Consider the following 25,203-nt stretch of genomic DNA (forward strand, 5'->3'; position numbering starts at 1 on the left):
GAGCTGTTCCCCGTGGCCCTCGCGCCACCGGCAGGGACTGCATCTCCTTCCCATCCCTTCCAGGGAGGCACTTGGGCAAATTCCTGTACAAAAGTCTGTTCTGTACTGCTGGAGACATTTCCACAGAGCTCATCGGACATCTCTCACTGCCCAGTAGTTTGATGCTAATCATGGGGTCAATGTGAAACTTTGTTATTAAATTCTTAGTTTCCCGATTAGTTTTCAGAGTGTTTTGTAACACTCATGTTTTTTTCTACAATAAAATGATGGTGCAGCTAACTTCTTTCATGGCAGTAGCATGATAAGAGTCTGAGCAACTTCACCTCTGTTTGCCACTAGCCAAGGGAGAAAGTGAGGGGATGTGGGAAAAAGCCAAACTGCCCCTGGGAGTGAAGAACTGATTACCCAGGAGGAGTCAAATAAGAATTTGTGAACTGGGCTGACCACCTACAAAGTGAGGACATCAGTAAATAATTATTTAGAGGACAAGTGGGAGTGTGATGGATATGATGGCTAAATCTCAGCCTCCAAGGCTGTGAGACTCTTAGTGCTGCAATGGGATCCTGCAAGGCAGGATCAAGACAAAGACCTGGGGAACAGTGTGCATAGGACTGCTGTGGGCTTAAGCAGCTCTTTTCTATGACTAATGTAATGATAATAATTTTAGTGCTTCCAGCTAATTACTTCAAATGGAAGAAATGGGAGCAAGGTAGTGCCTGGAGCTGGTTGTTTTTCTCCCCAATGGACTCTCCACACATGCCACAGTACAGCTCCATTTCCTCCACACATTCATGGAACTTCACTACATGGTCACGTAATTCTTGCTGCTGCTCCCTTGTGCGATAGATCCTTTCACACAGGCAGTGGAGCTTCAGCAGGCCGAGCTGCAGGTGAAGGACAGAAACATAAGACAAGTGGACAACAGGGTGAGCACAGACCAGAAACAGGAGTGGGAACACCACAGCCCCAACAGCCAGCTGGAGAAACATCAGTGGGCCTCAACAATTCCTGTCATTAACCCTTCTTTTTTGTGTCACAAAAGGTAACACCAGGTTTGAGACACTCAGCAGCTCTTCCACTCCTGGTTTCCCTGAGCTACCCCTGACATACATCACTTTCCTTTGCCTCCAGCCAGCACACAGTTCAGCTGCTGCTCAGGGCAAAAATGTTTTTCAAGAAGAGACTTCTAATCCTCTAGTTCTCTGTCTGTTTCACACCCCATTTTCACCGCTTCTCATTCTCCTTTGCCTATCCCATTGTGACTCCTCACTCATTTTTCAGACTTGCATACTGATGATTATCTGTGCAACTGCCCACAACCAAAGACTTTTTGACAAAGCAAATCTCAAACACTCACTGGTTAATAGGAATGCTAATGAGCAACGACAAGCCTTCAATGTTTGACATCTTATATTGCCTGACACAAGACTATGAAGAATGATGAAAAGGATCCTACCTTGTTCCCTAGTCCTTCTGCCAGCTCCTGTGCCTTTTCAATGCTTTCCAGAGCCTGTGAATTGAGAGCACTGGTTGTTAGTTCTCAGCCAAATATCTGAAAACCAGGCTTTTATGAATGTCCTATGAGAATTATTTAAAAAAAGAGGTAAAGAAGTACAGAGTAAAATTTGGATTAACAAGTATCCCTGTAACACTGGAGAATCAAAAAAGCTTTTTCTTGGGAGGGCAGATTTCCCTCCCCTACCAAAGTTAATCTGTAAGAAAAGGCTGGTTTCTGAAGGACCACAAGTAATACAAGAGCTACATTTCTGTCACAGACACTGTGTCACTGTTGGCAGAGGCTGGTCCCCAAGCAGAGAGAATACAGACTTATTTAAACTCAGTTGCACATGCTCATTTGGGGCTGGGATGGCAAAGCAAGCCTTGTCCCCATCCTAGCTTGCAGGCTTAATAATTGTTGGGCAACTTCAATTTCACTTGTACCAGGGGTGAGGAAAGGGATCACCAGCACCAATGTACCACACTTATCCATTTTTTCCTTGCTGTTCATATATCCACCTTGCCTTACTTACACATGGTGTCATGTAGGAGTGTTCTGCTATCCATTTTTAAAATCTGAAGGAAATGTTTAATGTAGCAGCTGTCATACCAAATGACTCCCTACTTTCACCTAGATGTCACAGTGTTCCTTGCTGTTCTGATAATTAGTCTCTCTTTTCCAGAGCAATTGAGATCTGCTTCCTATTTGTCCAAGGGGAAGAAGAGGTCTCCCTTGTGATGCAGTAGTTTTCAGGAGGAACATTATAAAATTTCTACCCTATAATTTGGCATTACGGCTGTTGTAGCAGGAGAGGACTAGATGAAATGCAAAAATGTGCTGTGAATGCAGAGGAGATGGCATTAGACTTGTGGTGGCAGCAACAGCCTAGGATAAGGAAATGTAGGAGAGGGAAGCAGGAACTAAAGGCCAGCAGGGAGAACATAACTGAGAACTGTGCTTAGGAAGACTGAGTGTGTACTGAAAACTCCTGAAATTAATGATTGTGAACAAGAATCACAGTGAAATGTGTGGAGCAAGGGAAAGGATGTTGAAAAGTCTAGGGGACAGTTTGTCTTGGACTGTACAAGAATGAGGGCAAGCAAGCTGTGAGCAGCTTGGGAGGATCTGGAATAGCACTGATTACATTATATGCAAATGAAATGGACTAACAGGCCAAAGAGACTGGGAAGACGGAAGAAGATTGAGCAAAACCAGGTAATCTGCAAGTGGAAAGTTAGCAAGTTGCTTTATTAAGTAACTGATACAGGGATGAGTAGCATGAGAAATGGAAACTGGGCCTGCCATGTTGAAGACCAGGCTTGGGTGAATAATCAGGGATGTGACATCTAAGGAAGTCACATTTGGTCAAGAGACATAAGGTCCCTGCCTCAGGGCAGATTTCCCTCAATTGCCTGGAACAGAATACAAGATTCCTCCACTTTCTTCTTCTGTGGGATTTGGTGAGATTAGAATTCTGTGCAAAGCCCGCATCATGTTCTCACAAGTGAGAGCTGCTTGATATCAGACAGTGGCTCGAGATAGAATCAGTGAATGGAAGAGTTTGATGAGTGCTCTGAATATTGTCTCCTGCAGAGGCCTACCTGCTGTGTCCTGTCCCGTTCTTTTGATACTGAGCTAGCTTTTCAAGTCCACAGTTTCTCCTCCCATTGCTAACAAACACTGTGTTTACTTACTGAGATTGCACCGTGTGTCTCACCCAACTGATGCCCTGATGGAGGCACTCTGATGCTGACAGCACCCTGAACCTGTCTAGCTGGACATACTGATGTCTGGGTTGCTTCATTTGAGCTAAAATTCTTGATGTCTCAATATGAGTGATAAGAGCGAAATTTCATCATATTTAGACCCAACCAGCATCTTGATGTGGCACTGTGCACAGTTGTTCAGAGCTAGTCCAGGGCTAACCTTTGAGCATTTAATTCTGTGGCTGAGTAATGTTCCTGCCATGTAATGTGCTGCATCTAGTGCAGTCTGGACTTTAACACACATACACACTGTCTATGCCTTTTTAGTATAAGTAGCTTCACGCCCTTGTTCTATCTTGACTGGTTGTCTATCCCCAAATAAATTCCTGCTCTCATTCTTCTGTTTCACATCAGAGTTTACAGACTGTCAGTTTCTCCAAGAATTTTATGTCACATTTGCCTGCAAAGCACATGGTGGAGCTGTAGAGCTGTCTAAACATCATTAGCACATTAATGAGCTTAGTCACAGAACTAAAAAGTAGGCCGGGAATGTATTTCAGAGCATAAGGCATCCTTCCTCCATTGCTGGTTTCTCAGCATAGAGCTTAAAAGTCATCAGGATTGACTAATGAGGCAATTCTGTAACTTAGCAGTCTGACTCAGAATGCATGTTCCTACCATTAGTAACAAATCCCTGGCTGAGAGAGACCATTCAAAGAAATATAACTCTATAAGCAACAGACCCTGCTGGTAGAACCAAGGGGGTACAGGTCTCTTCTGAACTGCACCCTCTTCTGAACTGTGCAGTACAAGACTGTGCTCTAGTCTTGTCCTACAAACCTCTGTAGAAACAAGTTTGCAACTGACCTTGTCCAGCTCCTTTTGGATCATCCAGCACTTAGTCACTCCTAGCAGCACCTGCACCAGGCCCAGGCGGTTCCCAATCTCTGTCATGATGCTCATGGAAGAATCATACCGAGGAAAGGCTGTCTGCAGACACAGGGAGGAAAGCACATGTTTTGCTATGAACTCTTTTCATGCCCTCTTGCTATTCCTCCCATCCTTCCTGGCAGGAAGGAGCTGTACCTGCACGTCCCTGCGACTGCGATGGATATCTGCAAAGCAGAGCAGACACAGTGCTTGCAGCGGCCGGTCACCATGCTGCAGGGCAATCTTCATGGACTCCTGCAAGAAATTGCCTCTGGTCAGTAGAACAGCCTGTTCCTGGTTCAAAACAGCAAGGCTGGGACTTTGGACTCCAGCCACTAAAAGCTCAGCTCTGAAGAAATGGCACCATCTTTTAAGGCAAGGAAAATATTTTTCACATGTTCCTAACCAAGGACCATTTGTAGACCCAAATTTTGAAGCCCTCTGGGCTACAGAAACTACAGCTCTAAGACTGGAAGGCAGCAGGAAGATCTACAGCCAAGTGTGAATGGCAGGGTATCTCTCTTGCTGCAGGGGCATGGCAGGATGCCCTGGCAGAGCCCCCCAGCTGTGCCCCTGCCCCGTACCTCACAGCAATCCATGGCGTCTGCCAGGCGCCCCAGCTTCCGATAGGCCACGGCCATGTGGTACTGGCTCATGGCACGGTACTTCAGGCTCCAGCCCTTCCCGTAGTCATTCACCAGCTCAGCAGCTTTACATGGGAAAAAGAGGGCTTTCTCATAGTCCTGTAAGGCAACAAGAACACAGACAGCAGTCACAGCAAAAATAAAGCAAAAAGGAGAAAAGGAAAAAGACCAGCTATTTTTCATTTACTAACACTGCAACAGTTAACAGAATTCTGCACATCTTTAAAGTCATGCTGCTCCTCTTCCACGTGCAGTATTTCGGTGGATATCAAATTGTGAAAGATGGAATTGCCATATACTGAATCCTTATTATTCTCTGGGTTCAAGACACTGGGGCAATGACCCAGCAAATGAATTTTATGTAGTATGCCATAACTTTATTCTGCAGGAACCATTTACCCTCCTCTATAAGCAAAGGCTGAAAACTTTCTCTGCTCTTACATCATCTCTACTTGTAACATCCACATGTAGCCTTCATTTTCTCTAAACGGTGAGTTTGGATCTCCAAGAAGCTCATTATCCATCATTGCAGGAAAGAGGAACTAAGACTCCTGGCCTCATCAAATTCACAAAAAGTAATAATACATTTTAAACATTTTTTTGCATTAAAAGCATGTTAGAAATAAATCTTATTTTACAATAATTATGTAAAACTTATCTTAATATCTAAAACCATTTTCAAGTAAGTTATATAAGACCGAAGAAGTGGGAAAAGTCCTCATTTTTTTTTTATTCTCCACAATGCAGAAAGGAAACCACAGATTCTCAAATTTCCTTTCTCCCTTCTTATTTAACACCTGAAAAGTGTTCAGCACAATGTTATTTTCTTTATTTTTGGTCACCACACTTCATGTGATGATCTTCTATGAATGAAGAAATTAGGACTTTGTGAGAAAAACCTATTTTTTGCTGTTTGTACTAGAAGTTAGAACTGGCAAATCACCCCTGTGCTCAGTCCCTGCCTGGTATTACCTACAGCTTGCTGGCAGCTATTTGCCTACAATAGTGGTAGAAATAGTGACTCCATGACTTTTGGCTGCCAGCCCTGTGTCTCTGATGTGATCTTCTTTGAAGCTAAGTTTGATCTTTTCAACACACATATTCACAGCTGCTTCTGCCGTGCTGTGTAAACATGACACTAATCCTCCCATCCTTACTGTGGAGGAGAGTACTCCATTTGGATTTTACAAAGGGATTTTGGCTTACAGTGCTCTCTCAGTACTTCACTTCCTATAGGAAAGACAAAGGCTGAAATTCATGTGATTTCCAGTGCTTCCCTGAATCTGTGGGGCAATCACCCTCCTGTCCCTTAGATTACTGTACCTTTATCTGGGTGTAGAAGTTCCCGAGGCTGCAGCAGACTCGACATTCCAGCATCTTGTCATCGTTGTTGTGTGCGTAGCGTAAAGCTTTCTCAAAGCACTCCAAAGCCTTCTGGAAAATGCTGAGGCCCAAGAAGGCATTGCCCATGCTGAGGCTCACCTGGCCGTTCAGCTGCATGCTCACAGTGGTACCCTGCATGTTGAGGCATGTCTTGCAGTAAGAGATTGTTTTCTGGAATTCACAGAGTTTCTCATTGCTGCGAGCCAGGTTTAGGTAGCTCTCTGTAAGGAAATCTGGGTCTTCCAGCTCCCGTGCTGTGTCAATCTGGACCACTGCAAACTTTAAGTAGAGAAGATAGTGTTTACAAAAGTGTGTAGTTTATTTAAATACAGCTCAAGCACCCACAGAGTAGCACCCTGTACTGGAGAAAGAGTCTCATCTCTGAGCAGGGCAGACAAGGCCATCAGCATATGGAGAAGCATTGTATGCACTGAGCAGTTATCTGGTGGTTTAAAAGGCCTATGAAGACTCAGAAGAAACCTCTCCCTTTCTTCACACAGTCTCTGGGCAGGGAAGATGAGCTAGGCTGGTTGTAAGGGGAAAACAGCTGTTAAATGGCCCTAAAGGGAAGCTGGTGAAGCAGGAAACATCTGACACAATGCAATTCTGTTTTCTTCCACTCATTGTAATGTATCCCACTTTCTCTGGAATTCCTAAGGTATTAAAATAGTCTATTAATAGAAAAAAGTGAGCTACTTCTTTAAGGAATTTTCTGCTAATAAATTGCAGTCTTGATCTTGACAGTCTTGGTTCTATAACCTCGAGGATTTGTTGTATACTGTTCTCTTAAATGAAGTCTCTTTCTGGCTGCAAACTCTTCTAAGCAGTAACTCTTTATGTTCTGTGATGAAGCAAGCACAAGCATTCAAGCTGGCTTGAATTAGTATCAGTACCAAAGGTAAATAGTTAGCAATTTTCTTTAGACATTATCAGGATTATGGATGGCAAATTCCAAAGAAATCAATTACTTCTTTTTTATATCGTGGCTACACATAATAATTTAGGCTACTAGAACATTTTACATTCTTTGGAAACAAAAACAAAACAACAATAAAAAACCCCAAACCAAACCAAAAAAACCCAACAACAATAACAAAAAACCACCCCCCCCCAAACAACAAAACAAAACCAAACCACAAAAAACCCCAAACAAAACCCCCAAACATCACCAACCATAAACTGTGTATGTTGGGTTTGTAATCATCTTCTCAGTTTCCATTACAGTTTAGGAAAGCTCCTATGTGGACTCAGTGATGCACACTAGCTCATACTTCTCCACGTTCCCTTAATTTTGCACAAGTTCTTCAGTATTTCCTGATTGCCACAGCCTCTTCTCTTGGTGCAAAGTAATTTTTCCTCTCCAGAAGAGGTTGAGCATCACAGCCCTTCTTAAATTACTTTTTATTTCATGCCTTTAATTTTGACTCATTTTGACTCATCATCCTGATATTTCCTCTCTCAATGGCTTATTGCTAAAGTTCTCCTTTCTCTATCCTTTGACCAGTTCTGTAAAATCTTCAGTTTGACTGAAGCCATTTTTCCTTCCTAATACTGTGAAGAACTAAAATTTACCTACTCTGATCCCACTTTCTGTTCTCTTCTTAGGCAAGGAATTATGTTTGGGTATACAAAGCTCACTCCTTTGCCTTTTTTTTTCCCCATGAAGTCTTCAGTATTTCCTTCAGGTAGGTACACCTTACCCTTTTTTTCTTCTTTCTTCCCCAGTCAGTCTGTTGTTTTTGCCAGCACCTAATTTCATACCACTTAACAAAATTGTTTGTCTTCAAATGTTTTCCAGGTGTATTAATATCTCTCCTTTCTTCTTCATCTTAAGTATTTGGTTTCAATATAGGGCTTTGACATGCGCATGGCTTTATCAGTGAGGTGTTCCCCTCTCCTCGCTCCAATTCCAAACAGAGCTACCAAAAACTTTTCAATGAGATGTAGACACCCCTTTCACATTTTGTTCTAAATGCTGAATAATGGCCAGTCTAGTAAGAGGCAACCCAAAACATCAGGATGAAGATACCAAAGCCCTTTAGTAAGACCCTATTTCAGGCTGGGATAGCTTCTTAAGACTATTACAACACTCTCTTGCCTTGTCTTACAGATTCTTGAGTTGCTCTCCCAAATGCTGCCTGCTGCTCCCTATACACATCCTCTTACTTCTCAGATCCACATACCAGCTTCTTTTTGTTCATTTAATTAAACTCTTTATCCTCATGTGCTTGCAATGTAACTTCAGCTGCTTTTTACCACTCTTCCATCAAGCCCCATATCCTTTCTTCTATACTGTCCTGACAACTGGAAGCTGCTCTCTGACCTCAATTGTGAGACATCTGGGATGTCTCAATTACCTCACCAAAGCAGCATCTTCTTTTCCCTCTTGTTCAGCCCCCTGGCAAACAAATAATTGCAATTAGAAAACCCCAGTATAAGATCTATTTTAGATATCAGCCAGAAGCTGAACAAGATAACAGACATGTCTCCACAAGAGCGATACTTATTCTACAGAATCTACTTAGAGTTTTCCTTTTATGCTGACATACAGAAGGTAAACAGCTTGTAGTGGACAAAGGCTCTGTTCTCATACCTGCTCCTGAAGCCTGATAACATGGTGTGCCTGTATGTGGGAAGTAATCAAGACAGCTTCCCATGAAAAACTAGAGAACTTAAATGACCCAGGAATCCTGATGAACCAGACCCAGTGAAAAATCATATTCTGTGTATCTTGTGGTCTGGAGCTCTTGGTGAGCACAGTGATCACAGCAGCCCAGAACATGCACTCAATGGCTGGTATTTTCTGTTACACACAGAACACCCCCCACTTCAGGTTCTGATCTCCAGCCACGTTCCATCGCGGCTGCGACACAATGGCATGCATTCATCTCCAGTTCACCTTACCTTCAGCATGTCTTTGTATCTGCCCATCTCTGCATGAGCAGTGATGAGGCAACCCAAAACCCGAAACCTGCCAGCAGGATCCGCAGACTTCTCCAAAACCCTCATCCAGACTCGCAGGGCCTTTTCGGTCTGATTAGACTGGTAAAGATGGAGTCCTTTCTCTATCTGTTGCTTTGTCTGGTCCTGACCCATCTCCCATGGATTAAAAAGCCTCATACACTAACCTCTAAGGATAGCAAAAAGGATGTGCTTACAAGAGAGCACAACGTAAAATGCCCCACTAGAAGAGGGCGGGTTTTGTGCTCAGAGGCCCCAGAGCCGTGAGAGCCCAGCCATGTCAGGGGGCTGGAGCTGTGGTAGGCAATGGCAAGAAGTGGTTACTCAGCACTGAAGACAGAATCCCAAATCCACTAGGCAAACATCTTGCTTGCTAGGGCTCCATCAGTGCATTCGTCTGTCCAATCCCATAAACAAAGAGCAAAAGCACAACAGGGAGAGAAAGAGAAAAATCTCAAGCCACAGGAGTGAAACTCAATCTGAACAGCCAGTGCTGGTCTCCTTCCCATTGGCTGCAGCTGCTCCTGCCAGTCCAGCTCACATGGCTCCCAGGAATTCTAGTCAGGCTCCCCAGCTCCCAAGGTCACGGTGCCAACTGCCCACCCCTGCCCGCCGGTATGCAGCTTATAAATACCCCAGGGAGAGACAATTGGCTGCAGTCACAGCCTCGGGATGCCTCGGCTGTCTCCTTCCTCTCTGGCCATCTCCTTAGACAAGCACTGGTGGTGGTGGGCTAGCTTGGGAGGAAGCAGAGTCAGAATAATAGCTTTAGGAAAAATATATGTCTTAAAAGTCAGTGTGAACAAGGCAACTTCAGTGTGTACACACGTGCAGCTGCAGCGTTACACTTGCAACAATGGACTTGATACTTTGCTAGGTACGAAATTAGCCTCCCTTTTGAGGACCTCAGTTGGCATCATGGACTGTTTTTATGGACATAGGTCAGCTCTGTCACAGATTTGCTGCAAATACACCTCTGACTTCCTAATTTTAGGAACAAGGAGCTAACCATGCTGAAAACCTTTGTTCTTGACTGAATGTTGCTCCCTGTCATCAGATGAGTGTGGCAGTCCTCCAAAAGTTTCCAACAGAAGTTGTCAACAGCACTGCTTAAGTTCTGCATCCAGAACTTGATGATCTTTTATGATGAATAACAATAAAGACACAGAAGAACAGGCGTCTGCACTTTTTGGTTGCAGGAGAGGTGTTAGCCCCATTAAAAGATAGCTTTATGTCTCCCACACTCTGTTGAAAAAATCAGACTGGTTCCTCTAGGAGTCACATTTAATACTCTCACCAATGTGCTGCAGCCTTGGTGGTCCAGAGATTTATTCAGTCCTTCTTAAGAAGATACACCAAACCTGGGAGGAGGGGGGCAGGTGGAGAATGCTACAGGGATATTGAATGTTTTTCAGATGCAGAAGTTCCAGGAACCAGTTTTGTGATCCTTTTACTGAGCAAAGAGAAGCAATTTGAAATTTTAACAGACCTGCCTGCAAAACCAGTCATGTCTCCAGCTGCCTCCCTGATTCTTGGTGAATTTTGTTGCAATTCTTCCCCAAGCAAAGGTAAATACCCACAGAATCAACTCAAAGGTACCAATCAGACTATCTTGGTCTGTCAACAAAAACCTAAGGGAGCCTTCCTGAGGTAATATCCTTAAAGAAAGCAGGACACAAAATAAAGAACAATAGTCTACCCAGAGGCTTTACATCATAGCACTCATGATCTTAAGGGGTTACATCTGTCCTTTATCCAAAATTCCCTCAGAAAAATATTTCAAAAAGAAAAATGTTTTAAATTGTAGAAGGGTTTTGCTACAATAAGACTGATTCTCTTTTGGGAGCTCATATAAAGTATGATATTTGCATTATTTAACTTAGTTTTGTTTTTCAGAGATGTAATGTGCTAGATGATATTTCAGCATAGATTATATGTAGTCTCAAACTCTGGAAGTAGAAATTATGGAAAAATCTACAGAACCTGAAGAAAACTAATGGTGAGGCACTGCTGGTTAATGTGCAAAAATCACTTCAGCAGCACTGTTGAAATTATTAGCTAGGTACTTTATAGATTTTAGGACTTGCATAAAAGTCCGATTCAGAATATTAAAAAAATCTCTCCTCCTTGCAGTAATTCTTTTGTCTCTTAGATGTAGGTGGTGGAATGGAAACAAGATGCAGAAGATCAGTCCCCATGGAAGAAAATGACAATGGTGAGGCCATTCAGATTTCTAGACTTGGAGAAGCGGCCAGGAAAGCAGCCACTGGAGCCTGCTATGTAACAAGCCTGCTATGTAACAAGCTACGAATCAAGCCAGGACTCAGGAATGGGGAAAGCAAAAATTTTATCATTCTTGGTAGATCAGACTATTTTGCAAAATTAACCTTCCACAGGTGAGCTCCCTGTAACACAAACTCATCCTGATATTCTTTTGGACCACGTCAGCGAAGCACTGTTCCCTTCCCCACACAGCACAGCCAAAATGAAGAGGGTGCCTTGCAGCCTGACAAAACCCATCTAACAGGGAGATGATCTGCCCTGCATTTTGTTAACCTCACTTTAGCTCCTTGCTTTTGAGCACTATGAAACAGTGCTTAGTTTCTTAGGAATCAATTTGCAACTCACCTGTTGCAATACCCTAGTAAAGTAAGGGCTAAATCCATCAAGTTCAAACAGGTCATTTTCAAAAAACCAGGAACATGTTCTGATATGGAACATACCACTCTGAGCCCAGCTGCAGCTGCCTAAATAAGGAGGGATAAAAGATCAGCATTGCCTGCCTGTGCTACTTCAAAAAAAGCAATGGCATCTGTCTGTGACTCAAGATAGCTGTAATTCATTGAAGATTCAGGTACAGCTTCTACAGTCAATGATCCACAGTTTCTCCTCAGGAAGTGCAAATAAATGAGCCTGAATGGTGCTTGGTAACATCCAGTTAGGGAATCTTACCTGTCATACATGCAGTGGCTCATGCACACATTTCTTCAGTGACCACACTGACCTGCTTCTCCTCCTCCCCTCTGCTCTCCATAATGCCCCCAGTGACTCCTGGCTGCATGAAGAGAGCAGAATGTGGCAGGTAAAATCAGGAAGACTGGAGTCAAAACAAATAGTGAAAGGTGGAGGTGGATGTGAGAGGAAAAAGGTTTCTCCTAGAACATTCAGCATCAGGATTTCATCTACAACTTCATGTATTTCCTACAAATGCTGATAAATGTAACAACAATGTGAAAATGCTGATTATTTTCAGAGATTATTATACTGGCTCTTGGGTGCAGTTTGATTGTGTACAGATTGGTGGTGGCCTTTTAAATGGAAGAAAAAACCTTAAAAAAAATAAAAAGCCCCTCTGACCCAAGAGAGATCTGATGTCAGTTCTGTAAGATGTAGCTGGCAAAGCTTTGATTGTGTAAGACAAGGTGAGTGAACTTTCTGCACAAGCTGGAATCTTCCATTTAACCTAAACAAACCCTTTTTCTGATTCAATTGTTTCTCTCCATCCTTGGCCTCAAGTTCTATCTAAACTGAAACCCCTGCAGCCTCTCTCCTCAACAGCTGCAAATTAACTGCAGGGATGCCAGGGCAGTCTGCAACAGGTGGCTCTGTGCCTCATGCCCCAATTGGTGTGCTCAGGGCAAGGAATGCAGCGCTGAATCCTGATGCTTTGCAAGTGCTCTCAGATTTACAATCATGTAGGAAGTGATGGGGTGAAACAGAGTATGCCAGATTACACAGGAAAAGGACATGAAGGAGAAACATGGCTGTTCTAAAAACGATTGCAAGTCTCCAAGATGCAAGACAGAAGGAAGGAATAACATCAGGGAATTTTAGGAGCTTTCAGAAATGCAGCAAAATCATGGCCATTGTGGTACTTTCCTTCTGAGAGAGGCAATAATCATGTCAAACTTGTGGCAGGTTTCGAAATGCTTTGGCTATGCCAAATACTTTTTATTAATTTGAAATGAGATATCATAAAATATATCTTAGTTCTAAGAGCAAAGTAGGGAGCCTTGGCTTATCACTAGTAAGTAATCCAAACCCAGTTGCAGTTTCCCTGTGTAGTGTTTCCAGGATGAGGAGCGCTGAGGGCTGCAGGTACTTGATGCTGCAGAACCAGGACAGATTCAGACAGCTTGGCAGTGCTGCTAGAAGGGGAAGGAGGCAGTGGCAAGTGTGCAGCTTGTGACAGTGGCATAAGCTGGTGCCTCTCTAACCCCATGCAGCACCACGCACTGGTGCTGCTCCTGCAGAGCTGAGGCTGCTGCTCTGCCCAAGGTATTGAGCCCCTGAAACACCCCAAAGCACAAGTGCATGGACAGGCACGTGGCTGTATGGCATCAGTTCTGTGAGGCTGGATATGCCCACTCCTCACTCCCAAGTGTTGGACATGTTTGCATTATCCAAGATCCTCAGCTTTTCTGAATCTAAGGGGGACTTGAATGTCAAATGATCCAAAATGGATGTATATCAACCAGAAAACCTTCTCCATTTCCACTCAAAGGAGCTCATTTACACAGAAATAAATGTCCAGGGTGATATTGCACATCCAGAACAAGTGGTACTGGGCCATGAATATTTTTGTGTCTCACAGCTAAGAAACTAAAATAGTTCTCTCATCTTTCTCTTCATCTTCTCACACTTGAACCCCAAAAAGAACCTCAAGCTTAAGACACAAATACAACACACAAGGACTCTTCTCAAACAGTTTAATAGCAAATAAACAAAGGAAGGTACCACACTTGGCATATACAAAATGACTTGTTGTCGGTGTGTCTGTGCAATTAAAACAGCTTTAAGTTGCCCTTTGGGACAAAAAGAAAAAAAACACACACACACAAAAGGAAGAAAATTCCTTTAACACATACTCGCTTGTTCCAAACTTGTAACAAATCTTTTCATTTTTAAATCCACTACACAAACTCTGTGATCAGATCAGAAAAGCAACACGCGCTCCTCTGCTTTTTAAACCATTAAAGTAAAATCTGTAATTCTCTACAGAGTACAACACAATTTCACACAAAAAGACATTTTGTTTTGCAAATCAAAACAAGAAAAAAAAGGAACAGCTCAAACAAGGTAAAGAAAAGCATTTCTACGACTGAACCACGACTTTGAGTTGATTAAATCCCGTTAACTGCAGAACAGACTCTACATTTGGTCATAGTGGCAATTTGTTTTCTCATCACATTGTGAATCACTTTACATTGTTTTCTAGTAGAAAAGGCAAAAAACTGTACAAAACCCCTAGTGTTAAATACAATGTTTGTACCAATAAAAAAGCCCACAGGTTTGTCTCCAAAATGTAAATTTTCTTTTTAAATTATTCACAAAAAGCAGCCAAAAATCAGAAAGGCAGCTGCTGCTCCACTGTCTCAAATCCATTAAAACCACCACAGAACAATTAAAACAACCAAAGGAAGAAAAGGAAAGAAGAAAGGAAAGAAACACCCAACATTTGGCATTTTGGTTTTCTTCAGATATTTTTCCACAGGCTTCCCCAAGGTTCCTTACGGAACCAAACGCACACGTACAGAAATGTACTGGCAGCTCCTCCACACACTGCAGGGTATCAGTGCCCCCTGGCACACAGCCCTGTGCATTCAGACTGTGGGACTAACAGCAGCCAGCCACCAACCCTACTTCCCAAATAAACCAGTCTCTACCCTTTTTCATTCAGCCTCACGATTCACTCCCAGGTACATGTATCATATTCAAATTGTTCTCTTTTGTAAGCAGATTAAGGACTGTCTTCACAACTCTGGTCAACACCTAGTGAGAATACAGTATCCTCAACCAACTCAGGAGCAGGATAGAAAACAATCTTTGCATCTTTACATTATCCCAAACACTGGACAAAATGAAGATTTCTATCCAAACTTTACTTGTTTTCTCAGCAAAACCCCTTCTCCTGGAATTCCATTTCACATTATTTCAACTGTTAAGATACCTACATTAGCCTGCTGCTGCTTCTGACTGAAACTTCATCACAGCACACACTCTTCAGGTGCCTTCATCTAGAAGCTACTTCCCAGTTTCTACCTGTGCAGATGGTACGTAGGGCAGGGGAAGCCTGCTACCCAGAGAGCAGTAACCTGTTCTAGTTCATCCTGCAAGCCATCAGAACTGCTCAGCTCATTACCCAATTAAAAACTAAACAAAAACTAAAAAAATCTCCGCAGAGATTCCCCAGCTAAGGCCCTTGAAAAGAGAGCTGGGGATGGTACCCTGTTCAGGTAACAGCTTCAAAGGCTGTTGTATTGTGCTTGTCATTTGGGAAAAGAGCCAGCAGTTGTAGGATCAGTGTTACAAATGCTTTCTCTGGGAAATTTAAAACACTTAATTTCATGAGCTAACCTAGATCCTTCCAGAATCCTGCCACCAAACTCTGACTGATGGTATTAGATTAGGGCTGGACTTCACAGAAATGTGCCGAGTTGTGCAAAATGCTCAGTGTTTGAAATGAGCCCTAGCTTCAGACAGCTTTGGAAACAGAAATATTCTGAGTTTCCCCACCTTCCTGTTCCCAGCTATCCCCTTCCACCAAAACTTCCACTAGGGGAACAGTGTAACCAAGCACCCTCAGAGCTTCTGACAGCACTGGAGATGGAGCAAGGTCCAGGTGCTCTGTCAGGCAGACAGTCTAAGTGCACAGGTAGATGCCCTCAGGTGGCTTCTGATCAGATATTTGTCATACCAAAACCACCAATTTAAAGGATACCTTTGAAACCCATTAAATTGCTCAGTTTTTGCACAAACTATAGAAAACAGAGAGGTGAAGGTGATATATACGAGGGTGTGAAGAAAACAGCAGGAAACATGCACAACATTTCTGGGCACTATCTTAGTTTGAAAGATTAAAACAGAAACATCACATTTTGCTGAGGAGATTGTAGTTACAAAAAAACCAAGCATGCCAGAGCTTAACAAAATACAACACCAATTTTGATCAAATTTTCACTGCAGACTGATAATCACACAGGGAAGCAGGGGAAAAAATAAAAATAATAATTAAAAAAATCAGTAAATGTCAGGGCAAAAAATGTAGCTACAATCAGAGGAAAACGTAGTTCAAGTGTTTTCTGCTGATGCCACTTCAAGTCACAAGTTTGAACTCATAAAAACACATGCTGTCTCCTCAAGCACAGAAACCAGATCAGCAAAATGTGACTAGGAAGTCTCCTGAAAGATTGAGTCACACCATATAATTGACTTTTTCTTTGAACTGTGTTTTTAAAACTAAGCACACAGAAAAAACTAAGCCTAGAAAGTGATTGGCTGTATGTTCACAGAAATACAAATACTCCACAAGGTATGCTAGCAAGGCTGCTCTGAAGACAAATTACAAAGAATCAGATTCACAAAATCAAGTGGTTATCTTACGAAGGTCTAGAAAAATAGAAATTCTTTTATATTCAAATGCAAGTTTAAATATTCCCCTTCAGCAGTCTTTCTAGCAAAACCAATTTGGCAGCACAAAAAAAAAAAAAAAAGGAAAAAAAAAAGAAAAAAAAAGAAAAGAAACAAACATAATAAAAATACACATCAGCATCAAAGGTCAACACAAGGTCAAAGGTGAGAGTTCAAGCATCAGAGAAGCTGAAGAGACAAGGATTTGGACGATGTACTTGAACGCCACATCGACATGCTTTAGGCACAACGATGAACAAACGGCAGGAATCTAGAAAAAAAAACAAACCAGAAAGAGGGAGACCCACTGAGTTACACAGAGCAGTACATCCAAACACGGAGAGAGAGAACAAGAATGGGCACTTACAATGAGATCTCCTGGGGAAGGGAGTTGACAGGGAAGGGCAGCACATGCCAACGATGGACAAGTAAAAGTCAAAGTACATGAAGGACACCAAGTAAACATCAAACTGCCAGAAACCAAATGGAAGCAGAGGCCTGGATTTCCCTCTCAGCACCCAGTCTGTGGAGTGTTCCACAGCCTACTGACACACTGGTTAGAATGCCCCGTGCCCAGTGTGTCTACTACCTTTGTCTAGAACAGAGTTAAACTCCCTCCCCAGGAGACTGATTCCAAAAAATATGACTCCAGGGCAAACACTTGCCCACAGAGACTGAGACCATGAGAGACAAGACAGAGGACACAAGGGATTCACAGGTGGTTTGACATTTGAGACTTTTCTTGCACTCTAACATGGGAAGTTCTTAGGCAGTAGTAGCCCAGCAAATCCATGTTCTTTCCTTTAGCTACAGTTTCTTCTCATTCCCTAGGAGCCCATGTAACTGGGGGTGGGTGATTTGGAAAAGGGAAAAAAAAAGATTATATAAGACAAAAAGCCCACACATCAGAGAAGAATTCCTTTAAGACTTGACTGCAAGTTAAGACTTGTCCTAGCTGAGCACTTGTCATACCATTAGACCTGCACAGGGATTTTCCATTCCCAACCTTTTATGTAACAGCCCTCAGCTCCCTGGCTTCATGAGGAGGAGATTTTGGGCTCTGAGAAGCTCTACAGTCACTGTTGCCAGTTTGATGAGCAGAAAAAATGTGTTTCCTGAAATTTTCTTGAAGAGTTTATAAAAAAATAATTCTTATATTAAATGATATAAATAGCACTGTTCCCTCCCCTCAGCTTGTGAGCTGCAAGAGACAAGGAACATTTTGGGATGAGAGCGGGAGGCAGAAGAGAGAGGATATGGTTTGTTTTCTTATTCTGTCTCCCCACACCCCCAACTCCCCTTTAGCTCCTGTTTGTGGCCTTAATCTTCATCACATTTCCAAGCTTCTGGTTACAGACTAGAACAAGGTGAGATTTGCATATTATCTAACAATTTGAGAATAGCAAGTGTTGATTCTCATTCCAAAGCAACAAGAAACACATTGTCTACTAAATCAGCAATACTCCTCTTAGTAGAACTGCTGAGATTAATTTGCTTTTCACGCTTTCCAATAAAGGGAAAGGACTTTAGTCCAGAGTTTAAACCAACTCCAGTGAACAGAGTACAATGCAACTCTTGCACTTGTTTCTGTATTCAAGAAATACTCTAAATAATTTGCAGATAGGTGCAAGATTTCACTTTTAAATCAGGAAAGCAAATTCACAATGAACTGAGGCATGAGAAACAACAAGAAGCATGAAACCAAGTGACATCTTAGCATGCACCACTGATACCCTCTGTGTGATCTGTCTGGGGATTTTCTTGATCTAGATTTTTCAAATATTTCTCTCAGCTATGTTGAGGGCAAAGACTGAGTTTTATCAAAGCCCTATGGAAAGACTGGCCTATAAAAACACAACCATGAGATGCTGGACAAGGTCTTAAAGACTTGGAGAAAGTTATTCCAGTTTGTCCTTGTTTTATTCTCACAAAAATGATAATTCTGCCTTCTGTGTTTTATATTTTGTGGCAGGTATGCTAGGGATATCAATCATCTTTAGGTTTAAATGTCTGCAACAAGAAGCTTTCAAAGCATTTTACCTGTTCATAGTTGCACCCTTCATTTGCAATTTCCTCTATCCACGTTGGTTTTAGGTATTTTCAAATAAAATACAACAAATTCATTCTGCTTTGTTGTTCTTCCCTAATCCACAGCCATTACCACTTCAGTTAGATTCAGCTTGCATGATAGAATTATCATATGTGACTTTGAGTATTCAGGTGAAAAGCTTTTTCCTGATAGATGCATTTGCCAGTGAGAGTCTTCTGAGCTGGTATTGTTTAATAATGCCAGCTTTGTAGTATAAAAAAGCTAAACTACAAAGACCTATCCTATTTTGGACTGTTGATTATCTAGGGGACTGAAGAAATGATGATTTCATTTACTATAGTACTGACACTAATCAGTATCAGACTAAGTTCATAATTCTTTCACCTTATTACAGCAGTAAAATCAAGTATCTCCTGAGAAAAAGAATAAATCTATGAAGTAGACCATTTCCACCTTGTAAACTGAAAATATTTTAAGTATTTCCTGGTGGCACATGTAATAAGGAATTCTATTTTATCAGAAATTCTTTTAGCTTTTCTTGTAGAAAATCAGGTTCTTTGGTTTTAAGCATATAGCATACTTTGTCCATGTGGCTGCTTCAGCCAACCTTCTGCAGTTTATTTGAACTCCCCCGACTCTTGTCTTACTATCCAGGAAATAGAGCATTTGACACTCATTTCATTTGCACTTAAATGAGAACATGATATGAACTAAAAATTTAAAAGCCCCAAGTCCCCAGAATCCCAGACTTTTCTGCTAATAAGTGAGGAAGAAAACTGGCTTAAGACTGAAAGGCAAGAGCAGCTTAAATCCCCACAATCAGCAGCAGCCACCAAACAGACACAGCAATGTTGACTTTATCTGATCAGTTTTGTTATCAGAAAAAAAAATCTGCCCAAGTCACAAACTTGATACATTTATTAACTTTGGCAACATACACATTGATACACCAAGAAAGTGAAATCTGAAACAAATACACAAAAAGGGCAACATCTTCAGCTGGTGAAAACTGATGCAGCTCTACTGCGTTCAGAGAGCTGAACTGCATTGATTCAAACCATCTGAGGATCACATCTTTTAAAATTTAACCTGCATAGATTGATTTTCTTTTTCTTTTTGGCAATACTTATAGTTACGCCAGTAAGGCACAAGAGCTAGCCCAAGTTAGGTGTCTTAAGGTGATTATGTCTGGGAGGAGTCACTGATCAAACTAAGCCACAGAGTAAACTGGTGAATCTCCTAAAATTAATAGGAGTTGCACCCATTTGCAACTGTGCCAAGCTTGATCTGTAAGTTACAGTATTAAGGACACAGTATGGGATGAAGAAGCTAAAATATCTAATTTTGGGCAACTGAAATGACTAGTAAAGAGGCCAGAGCATCAGGTTAAAAGAAAAACAGGACAAAGGTCTTGGATAGTACAGTGGGGTAGGATGCAAAGAAGGTAAGAGTGACTGTAGAGACCCCAGAGCACAGTGCTCTCCTCCACTGGTTCACAGCATTCATCCTCCTTGTTTAGCAGTTGTTGGGCTGCAAACAGGCCACTGAAAATCAGTAGTTTCAATCATGCACATCATTATGTGTGTAAAACAATCACATTCAGGATTCTACAAAACCCTGGCCTTTTTTTCCAGTGAAATAATTTAGGTAATAAATATTCTCCACCCTGGAGCGGTATAAAACTTCTATAAAAATAGAAACAACATTCTTGGTTACAGCAGGTTGCACTTGGAGCAGTTGCTCCCAACTATGTTTTTTGTTTTTTGTTTTTTTTCCTTTTTTTGAAAAGTATATAATTTATATATATATATATAAAAAAATCCCATTATCACCCTGGAGGCCTTCACACTCCAACATTCTTTTCTCAGAAAACCAGGACACATCTTTCCTATGGTGCAGAATTCAAGTGTACATGGTTCACTTCAGTGTATGTTTACGTTTCTAGAGAGATTCAAATAATTAACATAGAAGGGTACCACATGCCAGCATAACTGGGAAATTTGGCAATCTGGCCTTTGAAACTTTGCCACCACAAAATTATTTAAATAATACTGACAGATTTATTTGTCTGCCATCAATATGGACAGACTGACATTAACTGTCTGATTTTCAATTTAAGAACTGGAAAGGGCTCCCCTCGGATGTTACATATCAGGCCTTGTAATTCTGAGGTTTGAGGTCCCAGGGGGCCCAGTCCCTGGAAATGCCCAAGATTCCCAGCAGATCACGGCACACAAGTGGGGATTCAGACCTGAGATCTCAGGTTTGATGGGTTTAGTGCTCCTCCTGCTGGAGCAGAACACAAAGTCCTGACCCCACGTCTGACCCACACACATAATTTAGCAGCTGGCTCCCAGACTGCAGTGTTCGCTGGAGTCCCGGGAAACAGCCTTACAACTCAGGAATACAAAGAAAACAAGGAAAAAGAGATATTATGAGGTAAATCGAACTTCTGTTAAAGACACAGAAATTGTAAACTTCTTCTTGTGACAGAGGTGGATTTTGGTGGTTATAAAATGGAACTCTACACAGATTTCTTGAAACAGCTCAGGCCAGAGTGTCAAAGTCCTTTGAGCCCCCTAAACCCAGTGAATATCAAAGGCCCTTAGAAATCCACTAGCAATTTCACTGGTGTGCAGAAGTGTGTGTTCAGTTAAGGGGTGCGTTCCATTTTCCTTCCATATAAAAGATAACAGCTTGTACCAAAAGGCAGAAAAAGACTGAATGGCTCAATACTCTGGTTCCACAGCTCCTGGTTTAGCCTGTTTAGCACTGGTACACACCACCGTAAAGGAAAACTGCAGCAGAGAGATACACCTAATTACTAGACCAAGTCACCGCATGGATTTTGTTCATTAAAAAAAAAATCAACAAAAAACCCCAACAAAACAGGAAGTTATCATTTCAATAAACAATCAGCACTTACATTATGCTTATGAAAAGGAATTAATAGCAATCTCTGCAAAAAAAGGACATTATTCCACAGAAATGGGTAATGTGATCAACTGTTAAGAAGAAAAATCATCAAAATTTCTGCAGGTTACCAGGGATCTAAAGTTTATTGTTTTCAGACCCAGATGTATTCATGACTAAGCTGCCTCTACCTTTCCACAAAACCTAGATGAAGTACATAGGTTAAGTTTTCTTATACATGGAGAAATTCACTGCATCTCATTAATATTCCACTGTAGACAGAGAGTGAAATTTTCTGGGCAGAGACATTATCTAATGGTTTTATAAAGTGCTGTGTACATTCACACTGCTATATAAACCCTAGTTTATATACAGCAAAGAAAAAAAAATCACTGCAGTTTTCCTCTGGCTTGTTAATGTGTTCACCCTTTTAGCCCGTCTCCTGCTTTAGAGATGATTTACTAAATCCCCACTGTGGCATACAGTTAAGGAAATTTCAAAGAGCAGATGGGGCATGACAAAGGCTACATGGAGTCGATTCTTTCTCACCCAGGACTCTGTTCTCTGTTCTCCTTGCCCATCTTTGTTTTCATCAGCTGTTCTGTGTTATTTCTGCTTTCCCTTCTCCTCTCTACCCCAAGGCAGTGTGGTGTCAGTTTCTGCTGCTCCCTTTAACCTTCTCTCCCCACCCCAAGGAGCTGGCATTGGTCCTTCTCAACACACACTGGTTACAAACACAGCAAACTTCAAATAAGGGAGGAAAAAAAAAACAAAACAAAACTAAACTAAACAAAAAAACCTCAGCGATATGGCACCTAAACTCCAAAGTAAAACACTGGAAACAAAAGCACAAACTTGTCCTCCATCCGAAGCAGGATTCTCAGCAGAGGCTGCAGCAGTGTCTTCAAGGGAAGATGTGCCAGATAGAAGGCATGGATCAGCTTCCAGGACTGTAAAAACACAGCCTTAGGGCTTCGAATCACTAAGTGCGCTCCTCTCCAACTTACCAGAAGATCCTTCTCACTCCAGTCCCGGAGGGGAGGGGTGCTCAGTATGGCTTGCTGTCGTTCTTGGAGCGCTTGAGCTGGACTTTCAGCCGCTTCATGCCGATCTGGAAGCCGTTCATTGACTGAATGGCAGCCTGCGCAGAGACAGGATTGTCGTAACTTACAAAACCTGAGGAGAGGAAAACACACAGTTACCCCATGCCAGAGCTGCCCAAAACGGCTACTCACAACTGGAAATGCAGGCCCTCACAAGGTCAGAGAGGTTTGCATGAAGTGCCACTTTCAGAAGCTCACAATTGTTTCAGACTCCTCATAACAGCTTCTAAAGGCTCTCAAACAAGCACTGCTTTCTGACATATGGAACTTCGGCCAGAAGATATACACAGCTCAGGAAATTAACATTTTTTAGTCAATCAACAAAATAAGTACTGCTGTTTATAAGAACTCATACCTGGGACAAAACCAAACCTGGAAAAATGTTCATCCAGATGCAAAAGCTCATTTAAGACACAAGATGGAAATCACCCTCATGACATTATGGGAGAAGGTATGTTTGGAACGAAATAGCTGCCAAGGAAGGGTAGCACTGGTACCACTATTGTGTTTAGGTTGCTCTCAGATGGGAGGTTGCATATCATTCCTGGAAAAAATTATCCTGAAAATAAACTTCTCCAGAGTTTGGAAGGAGCCTATTTTAAATAACTCCACTCAATGTCTGGAGTGAGAATAACTCCCACTCCAGTCAATGGCTATGTGTCCATATATAGGTGTTACAGCTGAATGATCAGCATATATCTGTGCTCTCACAAATCATCAGATTGTCCACATCTCTTGGCTCAAATAGGAAAAAATCCATGATTTTATGTAGACACAAAGCTATCAAAACCATAGAGAAAGGGCATACATCTCCTAATCCATCACAAGAAATCTCCATCTATCAAAACAGTCATGAGAGGTTACAGCACTACAAAAATGCAATATGGTACCCACAACAGTTATTTATAAAGATATAAACAGAAATAATTGATAACAATAATGTAGTGAGTAATATATACAAATCATTATTGAAATTATTGAAAAGATAGGATGAGGCAAGAGGAAGAACTATCTCAGGATTACAGTCTGCAAACACAAATAATAATCACATATCAGTCTGAGTTAGAAGGGATCCAAAAGGATCAAGGAATCCAACTCCTAAGTGAATGGCCCAAAAGGAGATTGAACCCACAACCTTGGCATTATTAGCACTCTAACCAACTGAGCTCATCTCAGTGAGAAATATCTAGGCCCAGAACACCATAATAGGGCCCAATAGAAAGAAATTGTGAAAAGCAAGAAGTCACATTGAAAATCAGGAAAATACAGTTTATTGCTGGAAGCAGCATTCGGTTTATTCATTTATTAGGGATATATAGAGATTCCCTACTTACTTAATAGTTAGACTAGGAAATATACTGAAAAAGAGATTACTATAAAAGCCACCTTTTTACAGATAATGATTTATTAGAATGACAAAATATCCTGAGTTGGAATGGATCCACAAAGATTACTGAAGTCCCTGTACAGGACACCCTGAGAATCACACTGTCCATCTGAGAGTATTTTCCAAACACTTCTTGAGCTCTGTCAGGCTGGTGCTGTGACCACTTCCCTGGGGAGCCTCTTCCAATGCCCATGCACCCTCTGGGTGAAAAACCTTTTTCTAATATCCGGTCTAACCCTCCCCTGACTCAGCTTCAGGCCTTTATCTTGGGTCCTGTCATTGGTCACCAGAGAAAAGAGATCAATGTCTGCCCCACTGCTTCCCCTTGAAGGAAGCTGTAGATCCAACATACCAAAACACTTGCTTAGATTGGTCTGCTTGTCAATGAAAACCTTGGCAGAGACGACATTTCCAAATGGCATGAACATCTGCAGCAGATCCTGATCCCCAAACTCCTGGGGAAGATGGTAGATAAACAGATTGGCTCCCTCTGGACCTTCAAACAAGTAGGAAAATAAATTCAGAAAGAGTATGGATACCACATACCCACTGCACAAAAAAAGGTGGATGAGCCAGTCAAGACAGATTTTCTAGATAAAACAATGAAACTGCTGTGCACAGTACTGCAAAGCACTTGGTTCCAGAATAAATGAGCATGAGCCTTTGCTGGGATTGATCATTCAAATAATTCTAGCTCTTTCTGACCACTTTTGTTTGTACTTTACACATTGTGCCAAACTGGTTCACAGGTATTTGCTGTAATGACAACTGAACAGTAAGTTTGAAAGCTAGATAGTGACTGAACAAAAAATGGCTATGCAAAAATTGTGGTCCCAAAGCAACTAAGTAAATTTCCAAACAAAATACAAATAATCACATTGTTTGTAATCTGACAGATTCTCTTCTAAACATTTTGCTGGGAACTTACTCCTACGTGCTACATTACTTTACATTACATATTAAATTTAACCTGAATCTATAGAGTGAAAAGACTGGCATAAGTAGCTGGCTGTTGGAAGAGGTGAAGGACCCAGAAAACAGCATTAACAAAACCACATCTGATTCTCTGACAGTGGGATCTGTCAGGCTGTAGACTCATATTTTCCTTCCCTCTGAGAACATGCAGGAGTACAATTAAGGAAGCAGTTAAGACTAGAAAAACCCCATGAGAAACATCCTGTATAAAAACTACTTTGGGCAGCCCTTAGTAGAAAGATC

The 25,203-nt window shown here is 41.7% G+C and overlaps 2 protein-coding genes across 2 annotated transcripts in view; both read right to left on the reverse strand.

The window, feature by feature from the left end:
- Window positions 1–60: 60 nt before the first annotated feature.
- Window positions 61–9,670, reverse strand: RAPSN (receptor associated protein of the synapse). Its single transcript, XM_005419463.2, has 7 exons — window positions 9,066–9,670; window positions 6,102–6,440; window positions 4,719–4,877; window positions 4,291–4,389; window positions 4,072–4,194; window positions 1,457–1,510; window positions 61–884 (listed from the first exon to the last, which is right to left on the reverse strand). Exons 1-7 carry the CDS (start codon window positions 9,279–9,281, stop codon window positions 681–683), a joined length of 1,194 nt encoding a protein of 397 aa, XP_005419520.1. The 5' UTR covers window positions 9,282–9,670; the 3' UTR covers window positions 61–680.
- Window positions 9,671–19,485: 9,815 nt separating this feature from the next.
- CELF1 (CUGBP Elav-like family member 1) overlaps window positions 19,486–25,203 on the reverse strand; it is a 40,099-nt gene continuing 34,381 nt past the window's right edge. Inside the window, exons 13-14 of the mRNA XM_031055841.1 lie at window positions 24,338–24,481; window positions 19,486–22,671 (exon numbers count right to left, since the gene is read on the reverse strand). Of these exons, the coding sequence (XP_030911701.1) occupies window positions 22,544–22,671; window positions 24,338–24,481 (272 nt within the window). The 3' untranslated portion in view covers window positions 19,486–22,543. The remainder of the gene's footprint in view (window positions 22,672–24,337; window positions 24,482–25,203) is intronic.

This window comes from Geospiza fortis, unplaced genomic scaffold (genome assembly GCF_000277835.1).
Source record: "Geospiza fortis unplaced genomic scaffold, GeoFor_1.0 scaffold66, whole genome shotgun sequence".
Taxonomy (NCBI): Eukaryota; Metazoa; Chordata; class Aves; order Passeriformes; family Thraupidae; genus Geospiza; species Geospiza fortis.

What these genes read in the sequence shown, in the direction of transcription:
- RAPSN (XM_005419463.2), bottom strand. Translation starts at nt 9,281, where the DNA reads ATGAGGCTTTTTAATCCATGGGAGATGGGTCAGGACCAGACAAAGCAA. An exon ending in GATACAAAGACATGCTGAAG is followed by an intron (nt 6,441 to 9,065) that starts GTAAGGTGAACT and finishes CTCTACTTAAAG; the next exon opens with TTTGCAGTGGTCCAGATTGA. An exon ending in CAGAAGGACTAGGGAACAAG is followed by an intron (nt 885 to 1,456) that starts GTAGGATCCTTT and finishes CTTCACCTGCAG; the next exon opens with CTCGGCCTGCTGAAGCTCCA.